The 19,745-nt window shown below is 41.5% G+C and overlaps 1 protein-coding gene across 4 annotated transcripts in view; it reads left to right on the top strand.

Moving 5' to 3' along the window:
- The window catches only part of FANCD2 (FA complementation group D2), a 58,949-nt gene that overhangs the window by 27,397 nt on the left and 11,807 nt on the right, over positions 1-19,745 (top strand). For all 4 annotated transcript variants that reach the window (XM_060109078.1, XM_060109080.1, XM_060109079.1 and 1 more), the window contains 15 exons: positions 3,265-3,374; positions 5,123-5,183; positions 5,852-5,971; positions 6,420-6,493; positions 6,802-6,948; positions 7,480-7,580; positions 7,880-7,995; positions 9,038-9,146; positions 10,952-11,062; positions 11,332-11,444; positions 12,430-12,573; positions 13,839-13,955; positions 14,706-14,834; positions 14,973-15,091; positions 18,678-18,788. In XM_060109078.1, coding sequence (XP_059965061.1) covers positions 3,265-3,374; positions 5,123-5,183; positions 5,852-5,971; positions 6,420-6,493; positions 6,802-6,948; positions 7,480-7,580; positions 7,880-7,995; positions 9,038-9,146; positions 10,952-11,062; positions 11,332-11,444; positions 12,430-12,573; positions 13,839-13,955; positions 14,706-14,834; positions 14,973-15,091; positions 18,678-18,788 — 1,682 coding nt within the window. The remainder of the gene's footprint in view (positions 1-3,264; positions 3,375-5,122; positions 5,184-5,851; positions 5,972-6,419; positions 6,494-6,801; positions 6,949-7,479; positions 7,581-7,879; positions 7,996-9,037; positions 9,147-10,951; positions 11,063-11,331; positions 11,445-12,429; positions 12,574-13,838; positions 13,956-14,705; positions 14,835-14,972; positions 15,092-18,677; positions 18,789-19,745) is intronic.

Raw genomic sequence — 19,745 nt, forward strand, 5'->3', positions numbered from 1 at the left:
GAAGGTATAGAAAGGTAGTGAAAGATGTCTCCTCCCTCTCAGTCGTCTAGGCAGCTGGTGCTCTAAAGGCAATCGCTGTTATTAGCTTATGGCTTTCTGAGATGTTCTGAGAATTAACAAATTTGTATTTACTTGTATACCTATATTCCACACCTTACCCTCTTGTTCTGTGTCTTGCTTGTTTCATTTAGCAGTACAGTTTGACGATTTCTTCATGTCAGTAATAATAGAAGTACATCATTATTTTATTTTATTTTATTTTAATTTATTTATTTATGGCTGCGTTGGGTCTTCATTACTGCATGCAGCTTTCTCTAGTTGTGGCAAGCGGGGGCTACTCTTCGTTGCAGTGCGCGGGCTTCTCAGGGCAGTGGCTTCTCTTGTTGTGGAGCACGGGCTCTAGGCGCACGGGCTTCAGTAGTTGTGGCACATGGGCTCAGTAGTTGTGGCGCACGGGCTTAGTTGCTCCATGGCATGTGGGATCTTCCTGGACCAGGGCTCAAACCCGTGTCCCCTGCCTTGGCAAGTGGATTCTTAACCACTGTGCCACCAGGGAAGCCCTATTTTATTTTTTAATTGTGGTAAAATATACGTAAGATAAATTTTACGATTTTAACCAATTTTAAGTGTACAACTCAGTGACATTAAGTACATTGACTTAATGTTGTGCAACCACTACCACTATCCATCTCCAGAACTTTTTCATCATCCCAAGCAGAAACTCTGTCCCCATTAAGCAATAACTCCCCCATTCCCTTTCTCTACACCCTGGTAACCTCTAATATACTTCTATGAATTTGCATCACCTAGGTACTTCATTTAAATAGAGTCGTACAATATTTATCCTTTTGTGTCTGGCTTATTTCACTTAGCATAATGTGTTCACGGTTCCTCCATGTTGTAGAATATCTCAGGACTTTATTCCTTTTTATGGCTGATAGTGTTCCATTGTATTTATAGACTGCAAGTAGTTTATCCATTCACCCATTGATGGATATTGGCTTTTTTCCATCTTTTGGCTATTTTGAATAATGCTGCTATGAACATTGATGTACAAGTACCTCTTTGAGTCCCTGTTTTCACTTCTCTTGGGTACATACCTAGGAGTGGAATTTCTGAGTCAGGTGATGATTCTGTGTTTTAACATTTTGAGGAACCACCAAACTGTTTTCCACAGAGGGTGTACCATTTTACATTCCCATGAACAGTTGAGGGTTCCAATTTTTCCACATCCTCACCAACACTTATTTTCTATTTTTTATGTTTAACCATCCTACTGTTTGAAAAGTGGTATCTCATTGTGGTTTTGATTTCCATTTCCCAGATGACTAATGATGTTGAACATCTTGTGTGCTTATTGGTCCTTGTATATCTTCTTTGGAAAAAGTCTATTCAAGTCCTTTGCTCACTTTTTAAATGAATTATTTTTTGTTGTTGTTGATGTATAGGAGTTCTTTATATACTCTGGATATTAATCCCTTATCAGATATATGATTTGCAAATTTTTTCCTCTTGTTCTGTGGATTGTCTTTTAGTCTTGATAGTGTTCTTTGATGTAGTTTTGATGAAGTCCAACCAATCTATTTTTTTTCTTTTGTTACTGGTGCTTTTGGTGTCATACTTTTAAAAAATTGCTGAATTTGAAGTCATGAAAAATCTCCCCTATGATTTCTTCTCAGAGTTTTAGTTTTAGCTCTTAAATTTAAATCATTGACTCACTTTGAGTTAATTTTTAACTATGGTGTAAGGTGAGGGTTCAACTTCATTTTTTTTTAAACAAACCAGTTTTTATTTCATTAATTAATTAATTAATTAATTAATTAATTTTGGTTGTGCCAGGTCTTAGTTGTGGCATACGGGATCCTCATTGTGGCATGTGGACTTCTTAGTTGCAGCATGAGGACTTCTCAGTTGCAGCATGAGAACTCTTAGTTTCGGCATACAAACTACTAGTTGCAGCATGCATACGGGATCCAGTTCCCTGACCAGGGATCGAACCTGGGCCCCCTGCATTGGGAACCCAGAGTCTTACCCACTGGACCATCAGGGAAGTCCCTCAACTTCATTTTTGTGTGTGTGGGTATCCAGTTTTTTCTAGTACCTTTTGTTGAAAAGACTCTTTTTCCATTGAGTGGTCTGGGCACCTTTGTGGACAATCAATTGACCATATGTGTGAGAGTTTATTTCTAGGGTGTATTCTATCTGTTGGTCTAAATGTATGTCCTTATGCCGGTAGCACACTCTTTTGATTACTGTAACTTTGTAGTACTTTTGAAATTGGGAAGTGTGAGCCCTCCAAATTTGTTCTTTTTCAACATTTTTTTTTTAAATTCTATGTTTTAAATTTATTTTTTGGCTGCGTTGGGTCTTTGTTGCTGCGTGCGAGCTTTCTCTAGTTGCAGCGAGCAGGGGCTACTCTTCGTTGTGGTGTGCAGGCTTCTCACTGCAGTGGCTTCTCTTACTGTGGCTCTAGGTGTGTGGGCTTCAGTAGTTGTGGCTTGCAGGCTCTAGAGCGCAGGCTCAGTAGTTGTGGTGCGTGGGCTTAGTTGCTCCATGGCATGTGCAATCTTCCCAGACCAGGGATCAAACCCATGTCCCCTGCATTGGCAGGTGGATTCTTAACCACTGCACCACCAGGGAAGTCCCTCAAGATAGTTTTGGCTATTTGGGGTCCCTTGAAATTCCATATGAATTTTAGTATGGGTTTTTCTATTTCTGTAAAAAATGCCGTTGGTATTTTAATAAGGATTACATTGAATGAGCATATTATCATCTTAACAATGTTCAGTCTTCCATGAACATGGGATATCTTTCCATTTATTTAGGTCTTCTTTAATTTCTTTCAGCAATGTTATGCAGTTTTTAATGTATAAGTCTTTTGCCTCCTTGGTTAAATTTATTCCTAAGTACTGTTTTCTGTTTGATTACTTCTGCCTGATCAGCCAACAACATTATGATAATTCACATTATCTATATCAAGCAACTATCACAACGGTAACAATAATAGCTGTTATTATTGAATGTCTACCATATGTTGGGCCCCGTTCTTTGAATTTTGTGTAATTTGTCTCTGATCCTTGAAAAACCTTTCCCATTTTATAGATGAAAATAATTGAGACTCAGAAAGATTAAATGACTCACCAAAGACCACACAGTTAGTAAATGATAGAACCCTTGCTATTCTAGGTTTTTTGGCTCTGATATTCGTAGGCTCTTTTGCTGTACCATTCCAACATCTTCCTCTTTATCATTGTTTCCTTGTAGGATGACATGCACCTGGTGATACGAAAACAGCTCTCTAGCACCATGTTCAAGTACAAGCTCATTGGTATTATTGGTGCTGTCACTATGGCTGGCATCATAGCGGCAGACAGGTATGCATGGAAATTCTGATTTCTGTGGCTCATGGTCAATTAATCAAGTTGCTGTCTTACAAAATAAATTGTTACATTGTGTAGACATCATTGTAACAGAAGACATTAAAACCATAATAAGAGAAGTGAGCAAATGTTTGTTGCCACTTTTCCATGTTGCAGCATGTGGGATCTTTCGTTGCAACGCGTGGGATCTTTCATTGCAGTGCGTGAACTCTTCGTTGTGGCACGTGGGCCTCTCTCTAGTTGTGGTGCGTGGGCTACAGAGTGTGCGGGCTGTCTAGTTGTGGTGCACAGTCTGCAGAGTGTGCGTGCTCAGTAGTTGCAGCATGTGGGCTCTCTGGTTGTAGCACATGGGCTCTAGAGCGCACGGGCTTAGTTGCCCTGCGGCATTTGGGATCCTAGTTCCCCAACCAGGAATCGAACCCTGTCCCCTGCATTGGAAGACGGATTCTTAATCACTGGACCACCAGGGAATTCCCCCATGTTCCTTCTAATCTTGACTGTATATACTACATGTAATTTTTACAGAATTGCGATCACAGTCATTACATTCTGATGGTTTAAAACTAGGGATTGCTAAGAAATTAAGTTCTAGAAATGTTTCTAAAAAAGGGAAACCCTGATCTCCCTGGGATGCATTCTTCTGCATCTGCTCCAATCCTGGGCACTAGACCATACAGGTTTCTCCACTGCTGTGTTATTCCTGTCCGGAACACCATGTTTGATATAAATAATGTCTTCCTGTGCATTTTTCCTCCTTTGCACTTTGATGCCACAATTGTAACACCTAAAAGAAGCTTGGGGCTTGATAAGTTGTTACCATTGCAAAATGAGATTGGAATTTAGTTCATGCTTCTTGGAAATGATTTGTCATGAATTCCTGGGACCTCAGGAAACATCCTTAGAGTCAGCATTAGTAATCCGTAGAGGCTGCATAGTATACTGGTTAAAAGTTCATTCTCTGGGGCTTCCCTGGTGGCGCAGTGGTTGAGAGTCCGCCTGTCGATGCGGGGGACGTGGGTTCGTGCCCCAGTCTGGGAGTATCCCACATGCCGTGGAGCGGCTGGGCCCATGAGCCATGGCCGCTGAGCCTTCGCGCCTGGAGCCTGTGCTCCGCGGCGGGAGAGGCCACAGCAGTGAGAGGCCCGCGTACCGCCAAAAAAAAAAAAAAAAAAAAAAAAGTTCATTCTCTGGAGCCATACTGCTTGCCTGGGGTGAAATACTGGCTCCGTTATTTATTAGTTGAATGATCTTCGGTAAGTTACTTTACCTCTCTGTGCCTTTGTATTCTCACATCTGTGAAATAAAGATATTAATAGTATTTACTTCATAGAGTTGTTGAGAGCATTAAATAGTTAGAACAATGCCGAGTGCTTGCCCTTATGATTTTTACTAATTTAATATACCCTTAAAAAAATCTGAGATAACCATTGTTTGCTCTAATCCACATTTTGTATGGTCTAAATAAATACTTGGGGACTTGCTTGGTGGTCCAGTGGTTAAGACTTCACGCTCCCAATGTAGGGGGCCTGGTTTCCATCCCTGGTCAGGGAACCAGATCCCGCATGCTGCATCAAAGACCTGGTGCAGCTAAATAAAAAAATATTTTAAAAACAAACAAACAAACTTGTCTGTGCTTTCATGCACTTTTATCTCCACCCCAATCCCAAGGAAGGCACAATTCTTAAATTTATTGCCAGTTGTTACAAAATATTACAAAAATGAGTCTAAAATAATGTTTTTAGAAGTGGATCTTCCAGTTTGACCCCAGGGAGAGGAGACCTCAGCAGTGAACAGTGTACACAGGTAAGTTCTTGTCGTGTAGTTGGATATGTTTATGAGTAACTGAGGAATTGCTTCTGGTCACTGTCACCTTGCCAGAAAGAAGCCTTCTTTTTTCAAAATATGTTTTCCTGAACTCATAGCTTTTGTAATTTGTACCACTCTTTTGTCCTTTGGAATCCACTGGCTTGGGTTGTATTTTAGTTCTGTATCTGTCTAATCTTCCTAATTAAATTGTAAATTCCTAGAGAGCAAAAAAGGTGGGTCATGTTTGAGAGTAGCAGATTGACTGGAGCATAGGGACAAGTAAGTGTGTAATTGGAGAGTTGGAGATAAAGCTAGTTTGAAGATAGAAAACAGAGAGCTCTGAATGTGAATCAAGACATTTTGATTTAATTTTTACACAGAGGTAGTCCTTAAGGGTTTCTTAGCATAGAAATGGCATAATCCAAGCTTCGCTTTAGAGAAATTAATCAGGTTCATGTGTCTGATAGATTGGAAAAGAGATGAGATTCAAAAGAGATGGATTGGTCAGGAGGCTTAGGAAAAACCTCAGGTGAGAGGTGGTGATAAGAGCTTTGCCAGTGAAATCGGAAAGGGAAAAACTTACTACTGAATGGGGTGAATGGTGTTTAATTAGGAAGCATTGGCAGCCCAAGGGCTGGACCATTCTTTCTCTTCGACTGCTCCAGGTGACCTCCTTGCTACAGTTGGTTCATTCCTGCAGTGAGCAGTCTCCTCAGGCCTCTGCACTTTATTATGATGAATTTGCCAACCTGATCCAGGGCAGAAAGCTGGCTCCAAAAGTGCTGGTATGTCCAAGTATCTTTTCTTAAAACAATGAAGCATGAGGGCTGCTTTACTAGACATTCTTCAAACCCTTCTCTCTGTTGTGCTGCAAAAAAAAAGATCTTCCTGTGAGCTCTCCCATATTCTAACTGGGGAGGCTGTTCTGACTCACTCGGCCCCAGGCCTCTCCTCTGAGGCCTCCTTCACATAATAAAAATAAGGGATGAGGATGATGGACATGTGGTTAATGATGTTGTTGAAAGCCACCATCTATTCTGTGCCAAGCACTGTATTAAGCATTTTTCATGTATTATGTCTATTCCACATCAGAATGATGAGGTATGTATTATTTTTATTTTCTTTTCAGAAATGAGGAAGCTGAAGCTTTCGAAAGGTTAATAGTTTATTTAGGGCTTTATAGCACATATAGCCTGGTCTACACAGCCTTTTTTGTTTGTTTGCTTCCTGAAGGAATGGGCTGGGCAGACCATCTCTGATGATTTCCAGGATGCCTTTGTGGTGGACATCTGTGTTGTTCCAGAAGGGTAAGTACCGTTTACCCACTGACATGGTTGTACTGGTAAAGAAATTATGTCAGTTATGTCAATTGCTGGTGCAAACCTCAGAATGTCTTGATCTCAGCCAAGTCTAGCCCACTCCCACAACTTCCCTCCTCCCAACCCCAGTATCCCAGCACCCCCAGCTCCAGGATTGCTTAAAGATTCCCCACTTGTTCTTTCTCCTCTTTCTCACTTCTCCTCATAACAGAGGAGATTAGTTTGTTCTAGTGGTTTCTCCCATAGACTTGCCATACCCTTGAATTGCGGTATCAGATTCTGGGTTCTCTCCACAGTGACTATCCGTTTCCCGTGAAAGCTCTCTACGGACTAGAAGACGATGATAGTTGTGATGGGATTGCCATCAACCTCCTGCCACTGTTGTTCTCTCAGGACTTTGTGAAAGATGGGGGTAGACTGACTTCGCAGGAATCAGACCAAAAGTCAGTACACTTTTTCTTCTCTAAAACCTCTGTTGGTATTTTAAATGTTCATGGAGAATACCACAGTTCTTGCAGTCTCTTGAGAACTTGATTGAAAAGGATTTCTCCCAAGACAGGTGGTATATGGATGGGTTCCTAAGAATGGGGCAGACTCCTTGTTTTCTCCCAGACCCTGGGTTTGGGATTTGCATTGAGTCATGACAGCCAACAGATATTCTGTGAGGCTGCTTTTGTTTCTGTTCCTTTTTCCCACCCATGAACGTGTTTGTCTATCTCTGCCACTCTTAACACCCTCCTTCCGTCTTATCTCCGCTTTCTCCTAACACATGGACATTCAGTCTACTTACCTCTGTCTTCCTCCAATTCAGTTCATTATTTATTTGCTGAGCATCCGTTATATTCCTTGTTATATGTTCTTAAAAGTAGACATTTATTTTGGGCAAACCTCCTTAATTATAAGATTGGGCTCCCTATAAACATGGACTAATGTGTCTATAAACCGTGGTCTAGAAATGGATTTTTCCTTCCCAGATTGGTTTCTCCGTTGTGCCTGGCTCCCTACTTCCGGTTACTGAGACTTTGTGTGGACAGACAACATAATGGAAACTTGGAGGAGATTGATGGTTTATTAGGTATAGGATGAAGTTATCAGATCCTTTCTTCTTTGTAACCTTTCTTTGGTAAACTTAGGGAAGGGGCAGACTGGTACCTGTGTGTGTGGGAAGGAATTTTTTAACGTCACAGAGACTTTTAGATTATATTTATTGACTGTTGCAGGATGTGGAAGTATTTTTGAGACTAATCAAAGCTTGACCTTCAAATACTAGTTAAAGGGGAAAGTAAGTAGAAGGAGAGCTAGCTCTAGGGGCAGCATCCATATTCTGTTGACTTGAACTAAAGGGGATTAGAAATGTTTGTCCTTCTCTTTCAGACTGTCCTATATTCCTCACTGACCTGGAGCCTGGAGAGAGACTGGAGTCCATGTCTGTTAAAGAGCGTTCATTCATATGTTCACTTATATTTCTTACTCTCAACTGGTTCCGAGAGGTGAGCAGAGTTACTAGGACAATTCACTTACTGTCTGTAGTTTCTCTTGAAAGGAAATTGTTTTCTTGGTTCCACGAGGCTCCTTAAAAATTCTTCACCAACCACTAACCCCTGTGTGTTTCTGCAGAGGTTGTATCCTACCCTTCCCTAATCATATGCACCTCCTAATGCAGCGAAATCAAAATACTTAGAATTCACTTACTGTTGCCCATGCTTTACTACCTCCAAGCGTTTTCACGGTAATCTACTTCTGCCTGGAACAACTTCACCTTCACCACTGTGAAAATACTGTTCCTCCTTACATCGCTGTGCACTTAATCTTTCGATTTAGTGAGATCAAGTGAATGATAGTTTTCACTTTCCTTTACAATATGTTTGTGCTTAATGAAATGCACAATCGTAATGAAGTATAATGAAAATGAAATGCAGAAAATGATGGTAACATCTTACATCTATATCACACTTCCTTCCTCATGCATATTATTTCTGAGAATGTTTATTCACTTGAAATATCTCTTCTTATCCTGACAACTATATTATGATGTAGGCGGGATGGGTATTATTATCCTCGTTTTACACATATGGAATTGCAGGTACAGAGAGTTCAAAGTCATTAAAATTTATCAAACACACGTGCCAAATGCTGGGCTAGTTTCTTTATTCACACTTAATCCATACGACTGCATTCCAGTTTTATAGCTGAAGAAATAAAAGCTCAGAAAGGTTAAAGACTTGGCCAAGGTCACACAACTAGTAAGAAGCAGACTAGGATCTGTTTCACCGAGGTGTATACTTTCTAGCTATTGTGCTGTTCCACCTTGTTACTTAACTAGAAATAAGTAGAACCAGGATTAGAAGTTTCATCTCCTTTATTGGCCCAGGGCTTTTTTCTTTACAGCGCCTTGCTGAGAACACTTGGACATTTCTCACTAGACTCACAGATGCTGTCACCAAACAACTCTGTTAGCTCTTGCTGAATAACGCAAACAAGGTTAAAATCTGAACAGTTCACAGTGTGAGAATATAATTTTTACTTCCACAGGTTGTAAATGCCTTCTGTCGGCAAACGTTACCCGAGATGAAGGTGAAGGTGCTCACCCGGTTAAAGCACATTGTAGAGCTGCAGCAACTCCTGGAAAAGCACTTGGCAGGTGAGGGAAGGGTCCTGTATTGTAGCCCTGCTGGGCAGTGGTAAGGAGATAGCAGAGTTAGCTTTTAAGCCAGACTCAACGATAGCTGCCCCCGACTCGTGGGACAAGAAAATGGTTGCTCAACAAAAATTTTAAAAAATGAGTACATCTGACTTCCCTGGTGGTGCAGTGGTTAAGAATCTGCCTGCCAACACAGGGGACACGGGTTCGAGCCCTGGTCCGGGAAGATCCCACATGCCGCAGAGCAACTAAGCCCGTGCGCCACAACTACTGAGCTTGTGCTCTAGAGTCCATGAGCCACAACTGCTGAGCCTGCGTGCCACACCTACTGAAGCCCACGCCTAGAGCCCATGCTCCGCAGCAAGAGAAGCCACCACAATGAGAAGCCCGTGCACTGCAACGAAAAGTAGCCCCCGCTCACCGCAACTAGAGAAAGCCCGCGTGCAGCAACAAAGACCCGACACAGCCAAAAATAAACTAATTAATTAATTAATTAAAAAAAAAGAATACATCCTTTTTCCTCCCATTGTTATCTCCAGGAAACCTTGGTGTTTAATACAAGATATAAAACATTGGTTGGGCTTTTTGTAAATTACATTGCTTCTTTGGATATCAAACTTCCAGTGCCCTTTGCCTTTTTTTTTTTTTTTTTTTTTTTTTTTTGTGGTACGCGGGCCTGTCCCTGTTGTGGCCTCTCTCGTTGCGGAGCACAGGCTCCGGACGCACAGTCTCAGCAGCCATGGCTCACGGGCTCAGCCGCTCCGCGGCATGTGGGATCCCCCTGGACCAGGGCACGAACCCGTGTCCCCTGCATCGGCAGGCGGACTCCCAACCACTGCGCCACCAGGGAAACCCCCCTTTGCCTTCTTTTTTTTTTTTTTTTTTCCGGTATGTGGGCCTCTCACTGTTGTGGCCTCTCCCGTTGCGGAGCACAGGCTCCGGATGCGCAGGCCCAGCGGCCATGGCTCACGGGCCCAGCCGCTCCGCGGCATATGGGATCCTCCCAGACCGGGGCACGAACCCGTATCCCCTGCATCGGCAGGCGGACTCTCAACCACTGCGCCACCAGGGAGGCCCCCCCTTTGCCTTCTTGAACATCATTATGAACCAGGAATACAGCTGAGAGGCCTCTTAATACCTTCTGGCCATTATGAAAACTTGTCATTTTAGAGTGCTAGCTTTGGGACTTCCCTTGTGGTCCAGTGGGTAAGACTCCCTGCTCCCAATGCAGGGGGCCCGGATTTGATCCCTGGTCGGGGAACTAGATCCCACATGCATGCTGCAACTAAGAAGCCCGCATGACACAACTAGGAGGTCCGCTTGCTGCAACAAAGATCCTGTGTGCTGCAACTAAGACTCGGCGCAGCCAAAAATAATAAATAAATAAATAAATAAAAATAAAGTGCTAGCTTGATTCTCTGGGGAAAACATGGAGCCTCCCTCAGGCTCTCATCTAAATAATTGTGTGTAAAGCAAACTGCTATGTGACCAAGTATTGCTAATATCTTTAGATTTTAAATGTAAGTTAATTTATTTTTAGTTCTTATCTGCTTGGATGTTTTATATTGGTATAATGGTTTTACGTTAATTGATCATAATCAATTAATATGATATTCCTGTAAGTTATCTTTGGCTATTTTACTATGCCAAAATGATTAACCTCAGCCGACCTGAATGCATCTTACAGGCAGTCAGCCATGCTTGGTAGTTCTGTAAACTAGTTTTTAGCTAATCAGGTGATTAGCATTCAAGTCTAATAGTGGTATATGGTTGGTATACATTGAGCTTCCTGCTGTTTGTTTCAGTCACTCCAGACTATGTTCCTCCCCTTGCAAACTTTGACTTGGAAACTTCAGAAGTAACACCTCATACCAGTACTGCTGTTTCAGCAAAAATCAGAATACAAGGAAATTTAGGTGAGTATGCTCTTTTCTTCTTATTCTGTGTCTCCCTGTGTGCCATGTTGAATTCACTTAGAGGTTATGTGCATCAAGGCATCAGTAATTGGAGAGATTATATAATTGAACCCTTTCTTTGGCATGGTTATCAATGAACTATAATTTAGGATTATAAAATTACTTCCTGTCTCTAGGTAGTCTTCAGCAGGTTGTTTCTTGAAGGCAGTGATATTTAGTAAACATGATTATTGATTATTTGAGTCACTTTTCTCTTCTTGAAACATAAGGAGGAAGGAAACGAAAAGCAGATGGCAGTAAAATATCCTCCCCTGACCCACTTTCAAAGGAAGATAATTCAGGATGCGACCCTGCACCATCTGATAGGAGCCAGCTGGAAAAGGTATTGGAATGACTGGTATCTATGAAGGTGTGTGACAGCCGGGTGAGATTAACAAAGGGCCAGCATTATCCTATGCATTTTACAGAGAGAAAGATTAGGGAAAAGAGAGGCGAACAAACTTCCTAGGCCTTGGAGTGACCTCTCAGTAGCAGAGTTTGGGTTAGACTCCAAACATTTATCACTACCACACACTGTTTTTCTAATTATTTTCTTGATTTTTACTTGATTTTATTACTCTCTTTTTTGCACCCCAGGAGTACTTTGCATTCTCTCTTGTAGCAATTAGCAAATTCTGTCTTTGTATGTAGTTCAAGATATACTTCTTTTAGCCTCTTTCCTCTTCTGATCCCAGATTATCTACTTCTCAATGAATTTAGATGACATGAAATGCTTAGTACAGTTTCTTAATACAGATACTTAATAAACAGTAGGTCCTTTTCCTGTAATTGTACCACCCACAGGGTAGGTTTGTGAAATTGCCTAAACCACATGGATCCCAATTATTTCTGTTTTTTAGGTACTGTTTATTGAGAATTTATGTGTAACTCCTCTAATTTTCCTAAAAACTCAAGCTTAGTATTGATATTTACATTTAATAGATGAGGAAACTAAGATCCAGAGAGGATAGGTGACTTGTGCAAAGTTACACAGTTAATAAGTGCTTGAGCAAGGATTTGAAGCCAAATCTTTCCGGCCCCTAAGCTCATAGTTTTCTGTACCACACCATAGTGCCTTGATTTGTCTAATAGTTCATCCCTAGGTGGAAACCAACTGAGTATCGATGTGTGACCTGTATCCCAAAATTACAATAGGTGATCTGTTTCAGGAATATTTAGGGACTTTGGTAAAAGGAAGTTGGTAAAAGGATGTGATGAACTGTAACTTTTTACATAAAATAAATGCACAATTGCATTTTGAAATCTTCATTTAAAGTTAGATTAATATAGAAGCCTTATTCTATTGGTTTCTGGTACTTTCTTCCCAGGAGTTCAGAGGGAAAGAAGAAAAGACATCAGTATCATTACAGAATTACCATGCTTTTTTCCGAGAACTGGACCTTGAGGTCTTCTCTATTCTGCATTGTGGTCTCGTGGCCAAGTTCATCTTAGATACTGAAATGCACACTGAAGTAAGTGACAGAGCTGAGATCCCAGAACTTAATCTTATTTCAGAAAGTTACTCAGCTCTATTCCTATTTCCAAAAGAAAACCATGACCCTGGGAGAAGTTGGACTCTGGCTTCCAAAGCCTTTATATGTGCAAGTGTGGATGAATAATCATCCTCATCATTTTGATGTTTATAAATCCAAGTTTTTTTTATAGTGCATTAGGCATTACGAAAGATCATGCTAATGATGTGATCCTTACTTTACGTTACTAATAATAACCTATTTAGATTACTTTTGTGGAGCAACACTGTTCTGATTTATAGTTATACAATGCTCTTTTCACTTTTTCATGACATTTGTTCAGTATCCATGAGATGTTTGTTGAGGCCTTTTTTGTTTTTGATGCAAATCTAGATATTGGCAATTCAGTATTACATAAGCATGATGCTTGCCTTCAGATAGCTTATAATCTAATAAAGGAAGGAGACAACTAGCAGTACATGCTATGTTGATGGTCTGAACCAAGTACCAGTGAAACTGAGGAGAGAATGGTATTTGTAATGAAGTTGGAAGTAGAAGACATTTACACAGAGAAGGTACCTTTTGGTATGGGATTTCACCAGAGAGTAGAGTTTTTCCAGGTTAAAAAATTTTTTTTGAGAAATAGCATGGATTTTTACCATAGATTTTTCAAGAATGTAAGCTCCTTCAAAATAGAGGGTTTTTTTTTTTCCGGTCTTTCTACATCCGCCTGTACTTGGAGATTCTCCATAGATGTATGTTGAGTGAAAAGTTTGAAGTGAGACGGTTAGACCTATTCTACTTATGGTAGTGTAATATAGTTATAAGGATCCTGCCCAGACTTAATAGTAGCAAAACATTAGGTGAAAGAAAATATGAAAGAATTACTTAATGAACAGAGAAGAGCAAAATTCCCTTTAATTAGTCATTTTTTTTATCCCAAGGTACTTAGGAAATGCATCACAGGTCCATAGGTGGAAGGATACACCAGAGGCATTTATTTCTAGAGCAAAAGTGTGTCTTCTAAAACTATACTGCCTCATTCCCATTTAATAATTTTAAATTTTGTTTTACTTAAGAAGTGCATGACTTTTTGATTTGTTGCCAGAGCACTACAGCCGTTTATATGAGGTGGGGCCGAATTTCCCCCTTTTTTGGTCGTGGTCAGATTCTTCACCCCTTGTAAAGAGTAAACATGAAATGTGTCCCCCAGAAAGATGGCTAGGACACGCTGGGAATTACTCTTTCCTTCCTCCTTGTGATAGGCTACAGAAGTTGTGCAGCTTCAGCCCCCTGAGCTGCTTTTCTTGCTGGAGGATCTCGCCCAGAAGCTGGAGAACATGCTAACACCTTCTGTGACCAGGAGATGCCCCTTCCTCAAGGTTAGTACAGGCAGGAGCACAGGCCCTGGCCTCTGGATTTGGAAACAAGGAGGTCTTAGTAGTGAGTAAGTTGTCACTTTCTCTGGTATTGTTTTTGAGTAGCATGGTGGTAGCCCCGTTGCCAGCCCACGTTCATCTTGCTTTAGAAAGGAACTCTGAGACAGAGAAAACAAAAAAGCCACCCAAAACAGAAAATATATTTCTAAATGCTCTGAGCATTCCTGAATCCTGTTCTTTGCTTGGGTTTTGGTTTTAACACCCTCCCAAACTAAGCCCTTGCCTAAGCCTCAGCATAGTAGTTGGCTGTCTAGAGAAGTCCAGAATCTTGAGTGTGTATCTAATGGACAAATGCATGTAGCCTCTGGGGAAGCAGTGGGATGATACAAACGACAAAATGTGTAAGTTTTAGGTGTAAACGTTTAAAATTAGTATATCCAGTTACTTGATCCTTTCTTCTTATACTTAACTATTTTCTGTACATTCTTATCGGCCTACATGATTTCTATTTTCGTGTGAGTTTTATATCGTTAGTAATTTTGGGTCTATACTTCTCAAACACTGTCTGTACTCTCTAAGCCAATCTCTTGGTTATTTGAAGATTAAGTGAGTTCCCTCTGTCAAAATATATCCCTAATTTCTTCTGTCCGTTCTACCTGGTGGCACAAGGTTTGATTAAACTCTACAATAAACTCTTAGTTTCAGAGAAGCTATCCAACAATTCCTTCCCTCGTAACTCTGAATTTATTATAGAGCAAAGGAAATCGGAATATTGGATTCTCACATCTCCACCAGAGATCTGCCTCAGAAATCGCTCATAGTGTTGTTCAACTGCTGAGCCCCATGTGTAACCATCTGGAGAACATTCACAACTATTTTCAGGTCAGAAGCCTATCTTATCGTTATAGAGACTTAGAAATTGCTTAATGAACAAGAGATTTCATTTTTGGCTGAGAAATATTGAAGGAAAATGAGGGCAATTGCTGAAGCAACAGTCTTAAAAGCATTTTTCCCTTGTAGTGCTTAACTGCTAAGAATCATGGTGTAGTTGATGGACCAGGAATTAAAGGTCAGGAGTACCACATAATGTCTTCCTGCTATCAGAGGCTACTGCAGATTTTACATGGACTTTTTGCTTGGTGAGTATGTAGGTAGAGATAATCAAGTATGTCCTTGCTTCTACTTGACAGTCACCAAGGCACTGAGGTATAGAAAAGAAGGAAAGGGCTCCAGAATTTTATGTAAATATGATGCTTATTCTTTCTGGAGTGTTTTTGTCTGCATCATTTCATTTGGTCTTGCACGCTCTGTGTCTTATGGAGTCACTATTATTAACTCATCTGAAAATCAGATGACTTGCTCTTGGCTAACCTGTAACAAATCTGGCCATCTGATTCTTAGTGAGTTTGCTGTGGCAACCTTTCCCTAATAGCACCAGAGAGACTGTCAGTTAAGAAGTTGTTATTAAACAAGTTGTAGATAAATTCCAGATTATGAGGTAAAGAGCTGAAGGCTGTGTAGGCTGGGGTGTTTAGGGATGCCTCATGAAATCATGGGACTTCACGGGGCCCTTGGAGGGTAGATGGCTTTTTGGGAGGTAAAGGAAGAAACTGGAAAGCATGGCATGGACAGAAGTAGAAACGAGGGAGGTGTGCCCTTTAAATGCTTTTGTTCCTCAGGGCTGGGTCCTGGTCTCTCTGTTCTCATTATACAGGTTTCCTGGGCAGTCTCACCCAAGCTTAAATTCGTGCTAAAATTTAACTTCTGAGCTATAGGCATTTATCTCCAACTGCCTACTCAGCACCCCGTTATAGATATGTCATTGACACCTCAGACTCATCACATCCAAAACAAGTGTTTCATCCTTCCCACCTCTCCTTCATCTTTCCCTGGCTAGATAGATGGCACCACCAGTTGTTGAGCCAGAAACCAGGAGTTATTCTTCGTTCCTTCCTCTACTGTCTACCCTTTCTCTCTCCCACATCTAATCACAGAATCCTGCTGAGTTTGTCTTCTAGATAACACCTAAATGACCACGTGTCCTCTCCTCCTCCACTGCTTCCAGACTTCTGTCGTCTCTCACCAGTACTGGATTAGTTTCACAGTTGGTCTCTCTGCCTCCAGCTGTCCTCTTTCGGTCCCTTCTTCACACAGCAGTTAAAGCAATCTTCCCAACACAAACCCGATCTTATCCTAGCGCAACTTTGGCTTCTGATTGCCGTTAGATTTCTCTTGAGTTCAAACTCTTTTACCCAGCTTCTAAGGCCTTTTTTTATCTGACTCCTGCTGTTCTACTCACTGTCTTGCACTCTGCCCTCCAGCTATACTGAATTAATTTCAGCACCCTGTGTAGCTTTTACCTGGAAGGCTCCACACATACCCATCCTTCTACCAGGATCCTCACCCTCCTTGATCCCCAGTCTTTTCTAACTCATCCTTGAGATCTGGATTTAAACTGTACTTCCTCAGGGGCATCTTCCTTGACCCCTAGGCCAGGTAAGTCTCCTTTCTGCCTCTCTTATCCCCACTTCTTTCCTAATACTCTTACAATAAAACTGATCACATTTTATTATAATTACTTGTTGATCTGTCTTCCCTGCTGGACTGTGAGCTCCATGAAGGCAGAGACCAGCCACTGTCATATCCTCAGTACTTAAAAACAGTGCCTGACAAAGGATTTGAACAGATGCTGAAACGAGATAAATGGATGGCAAATAAACACATGCAAAGATATTCAGCAGTATTAGTTGTTAAGGAAATGCAAGTAAAAATCACAGAATGGCTAAATTAAAAAGGTTTACCTCGCCAAGTGTTGGTGAGGATGTAGAGTAACTAGAGCTCTCACATGCTGCTCGTGCAACTGTACAATGGTACACCCACTTTTGAAAACTGTTTGGCAGTTCCTTAAAAAGTTAGATATACACCTACCATACAACCCAGCCATTTCATTCCTAGTATTTATCCGAGAGAAATGAAAACGTGTGTCTACACAAAGGCTTATGAATGAATGTTTATTTCAGCTTTATTTGTAATAGCCCCAAATAGGAAACAATTCAAATGTCCATCGAATAGTGAACAGATAAACAAATTGTGATGTGTTGATGTGGTAGAATACTACATTGCAACAATATGGATGAAAAAAGAATTATAGTGAAGAAAAACCAAGACTGTAAGAGTATGTAGTATTTGATTTTATTTATATAAAATTCTAGGGCTTCCCTGGTGTCGCAGTGGTTGAGAGTCCGCCTGCCGATGCAGGGGACACGGATTCGTGCCCCGGTCCGGGAAGATCCCACATGCCGCGGAGCGGCTGGGCCCGTGAGCCATGGCCGCTGAGCCTGCGCATCTGACGCCTGTGCTCCGCAACGGGAGAGGCCACAACAGTGAGAGGCCCGCATACCGCAAAAAAAAAAAAAAAAAAAAAAATTCTAGAAGAAGCATATAATTTTGTAGTGACAGAAAACAGTTCAGTGGTTGCCTCGCATTGGGCGGGAGGATGGAAGGAGGGATGGATTACAAAGGAATACGAGGAAACTTTTGGGGGTAATAGATATGTTTATTATTTTCAGTGCAGTGGTGGTTTCATGGGTTTATATATAAGTCAGCTGATCAAATTCAGCATTTTAAATACATTCATTTTATTACATGTCAATTATACTTTAATAAAGCCATCCCCACCCCCCACCTCCCCCCCCGAAAAACCTGCAACCCATAAGAGGCCCTCAGAATTCATTTGTGGAAAGGAAGAGAGGCTACCACTGGTGATGTGGAAATGTTTCTAGAGGAGTGAAAGATCTAGGGGGTCAGATTGTGCTGGGCCTTGAAGGTCAGGCCGAAGAACTTGAATGCTGTCCAGGGAAGCAATTTTGGAGTTTTATGATCACATCCATGATATAGTGAAAGCAGTGTTTTACGAAAATCCTTTTGGCAGCAGCATGCAGGACAAAGGGATTGGAAAGGCAATCAAAAAGACCGGTCAAAAGGTGTTGACATGATCTGTGCATGGGATGATGATAAGGGCCTGGCCTAGAGTGATGGCCTTGGCTTGGAAAGGAAGGGACAATAGGAAAGATAATCTGAAGATAGAATTGTCAAGACTTGACTTAATACAGAAGAAGGAATAAGTTCTTTGCTGAACATCTACTATGGATTAGACATGGATTTAAGCAATTTCACAAAGTTATTCCTGTTTTTTGGGAGAAGACTAATAGTTATCTCTAGAATGTACAGAATGAAGGAGAGCTTTGTTTCCCTTGAAAATAATCCTAGGAGGACTGTTAGGTCCTTAAGGAAAGACTTTTTTTTTTTTTTTTTTTTTTTCTTTTTGCGGTATGTGGGCCTCTCACTGTTGTGGCCTCTCCCGTTGCGGAGCACAGGCTCCGGATGCGCAGGCCCAGCGGCCATGGCTCACGGGCCCAGCCGCTCCGCGGCATATGGGATCCTCCCAGACTGGGGCACGAACCCGTATCCCCTGCATCGGCAGGCGGACTCTTAACCACTGCGCCACCAGGGAGGCCCAAGGAAAGACTTTTTCAGATACACTTCAACTTCTAGTCTGATACTCACAGCAGTGACTGAATTTAGCACTTGAGTACTTTCAGTACTTCAGTTCTCCTTTTTCTTCTGTTTTATCGGTGGTACAGACTGGAGGCCAGGATCCTCAACTGCTGTCCACGTAATCTTCCTGGAACTGAGCTAAACTACGTTTCCTTGACTTTCCCTTAGGAACGGATTTTTTCAACCTGAAAATATTAACTTACTATACTCAGCCCTTGAGGTCCTTTCTAACCGACTGAAGCTGGGAGAGCCTGACCAAGCCTTGGAGGAGCTGCTTAGGTGGGTCAGACCACATACCCCTCCCTGACTGTTGTCCCAAGAAGCTCCTAGGAATAAGATTGGCAAGATTTCTTGGAAATAACTTGGTATTTTCAGTGACTTTTCCTCATCTATGTGAGCTTTCTCTTGTGTGTATTCAGATATATCCTGAAGCATTAGAAACTGTTGAATTAATCAAACTAAATCTTTATGCACCCTTCATCCTGTAAAGTTCGCCTTTTCAGGTAATGTTGATGAAAGCATTGGCCATCTGTAGTCAACTCTTGATTATCCAGGGACCTACTCTGTCTCCTAGTAGGCTTGGGTAATTAGGTAGCAGTTAGTTACCACTGATTACCTGTCCATTTCCCTCATCTTGGAAGAGGAGCCTAGGCCGAGGGCACAGGAGGTGAGAAGAAGCTCTAAGGGGCACAGCTTCCAGCCTCTACCCCAGCTTCAACCAGAGCACCTTGGTCTTTCCCTTACCTCCCCTGAAAGCCTAGGCCATCACTGGGTCCACAGTCAATGCTTGTCATTCCTGCCTAGAGAGCCTTATTTCATTTTCAATACAGTACTTTTAAATTTGTTTGACTTCCTTCCCACCAATCTATCAGGAGTTGACTCTAGTTTTATTTCACCTACAGTTTTGGATTAATTGTGACTCCTCATCTACCATTACTTCAGAGCATTGAAAGCTAGCCATTTATGGTACATTTATTAGAAGCTCTGCTTTCTCTGCCTTATCATTTCCTTTCACTTTGTCCCTATGAACCCAGAATTTAAACATTATTCTCAGTGTGTTGCCTAATGCCTTAAAAAGCAAGTAATTTATTCTACACTGAGAATAATGTAGTCAGCATGGCCTATGCTAGCAATTGGGTATCTTGGCATATATGACCTCTTCAAGGCCAGCATTTCACCCACTGGGCTCTGGCCTCCATGCCCTAACTTTCTTTATACAAAGTTATAATCTCTGTA

Source organism: Mesoplodon densirostris, chromosome 10 (assembly GCF_025265405.1).
Source record: "Mesoplodon densirostris isolate mMesDen1 chromosome 10, mMesDen1 primary haplotype, whole genome shotgun sequence".
Classification (NCBI taxonomy): Eukaryota; Metazoa; Chordata; class Mammalia; order Artiodactyla; family Ziphiidae; genus Mesoplodon; species Mesoplodon densirostris.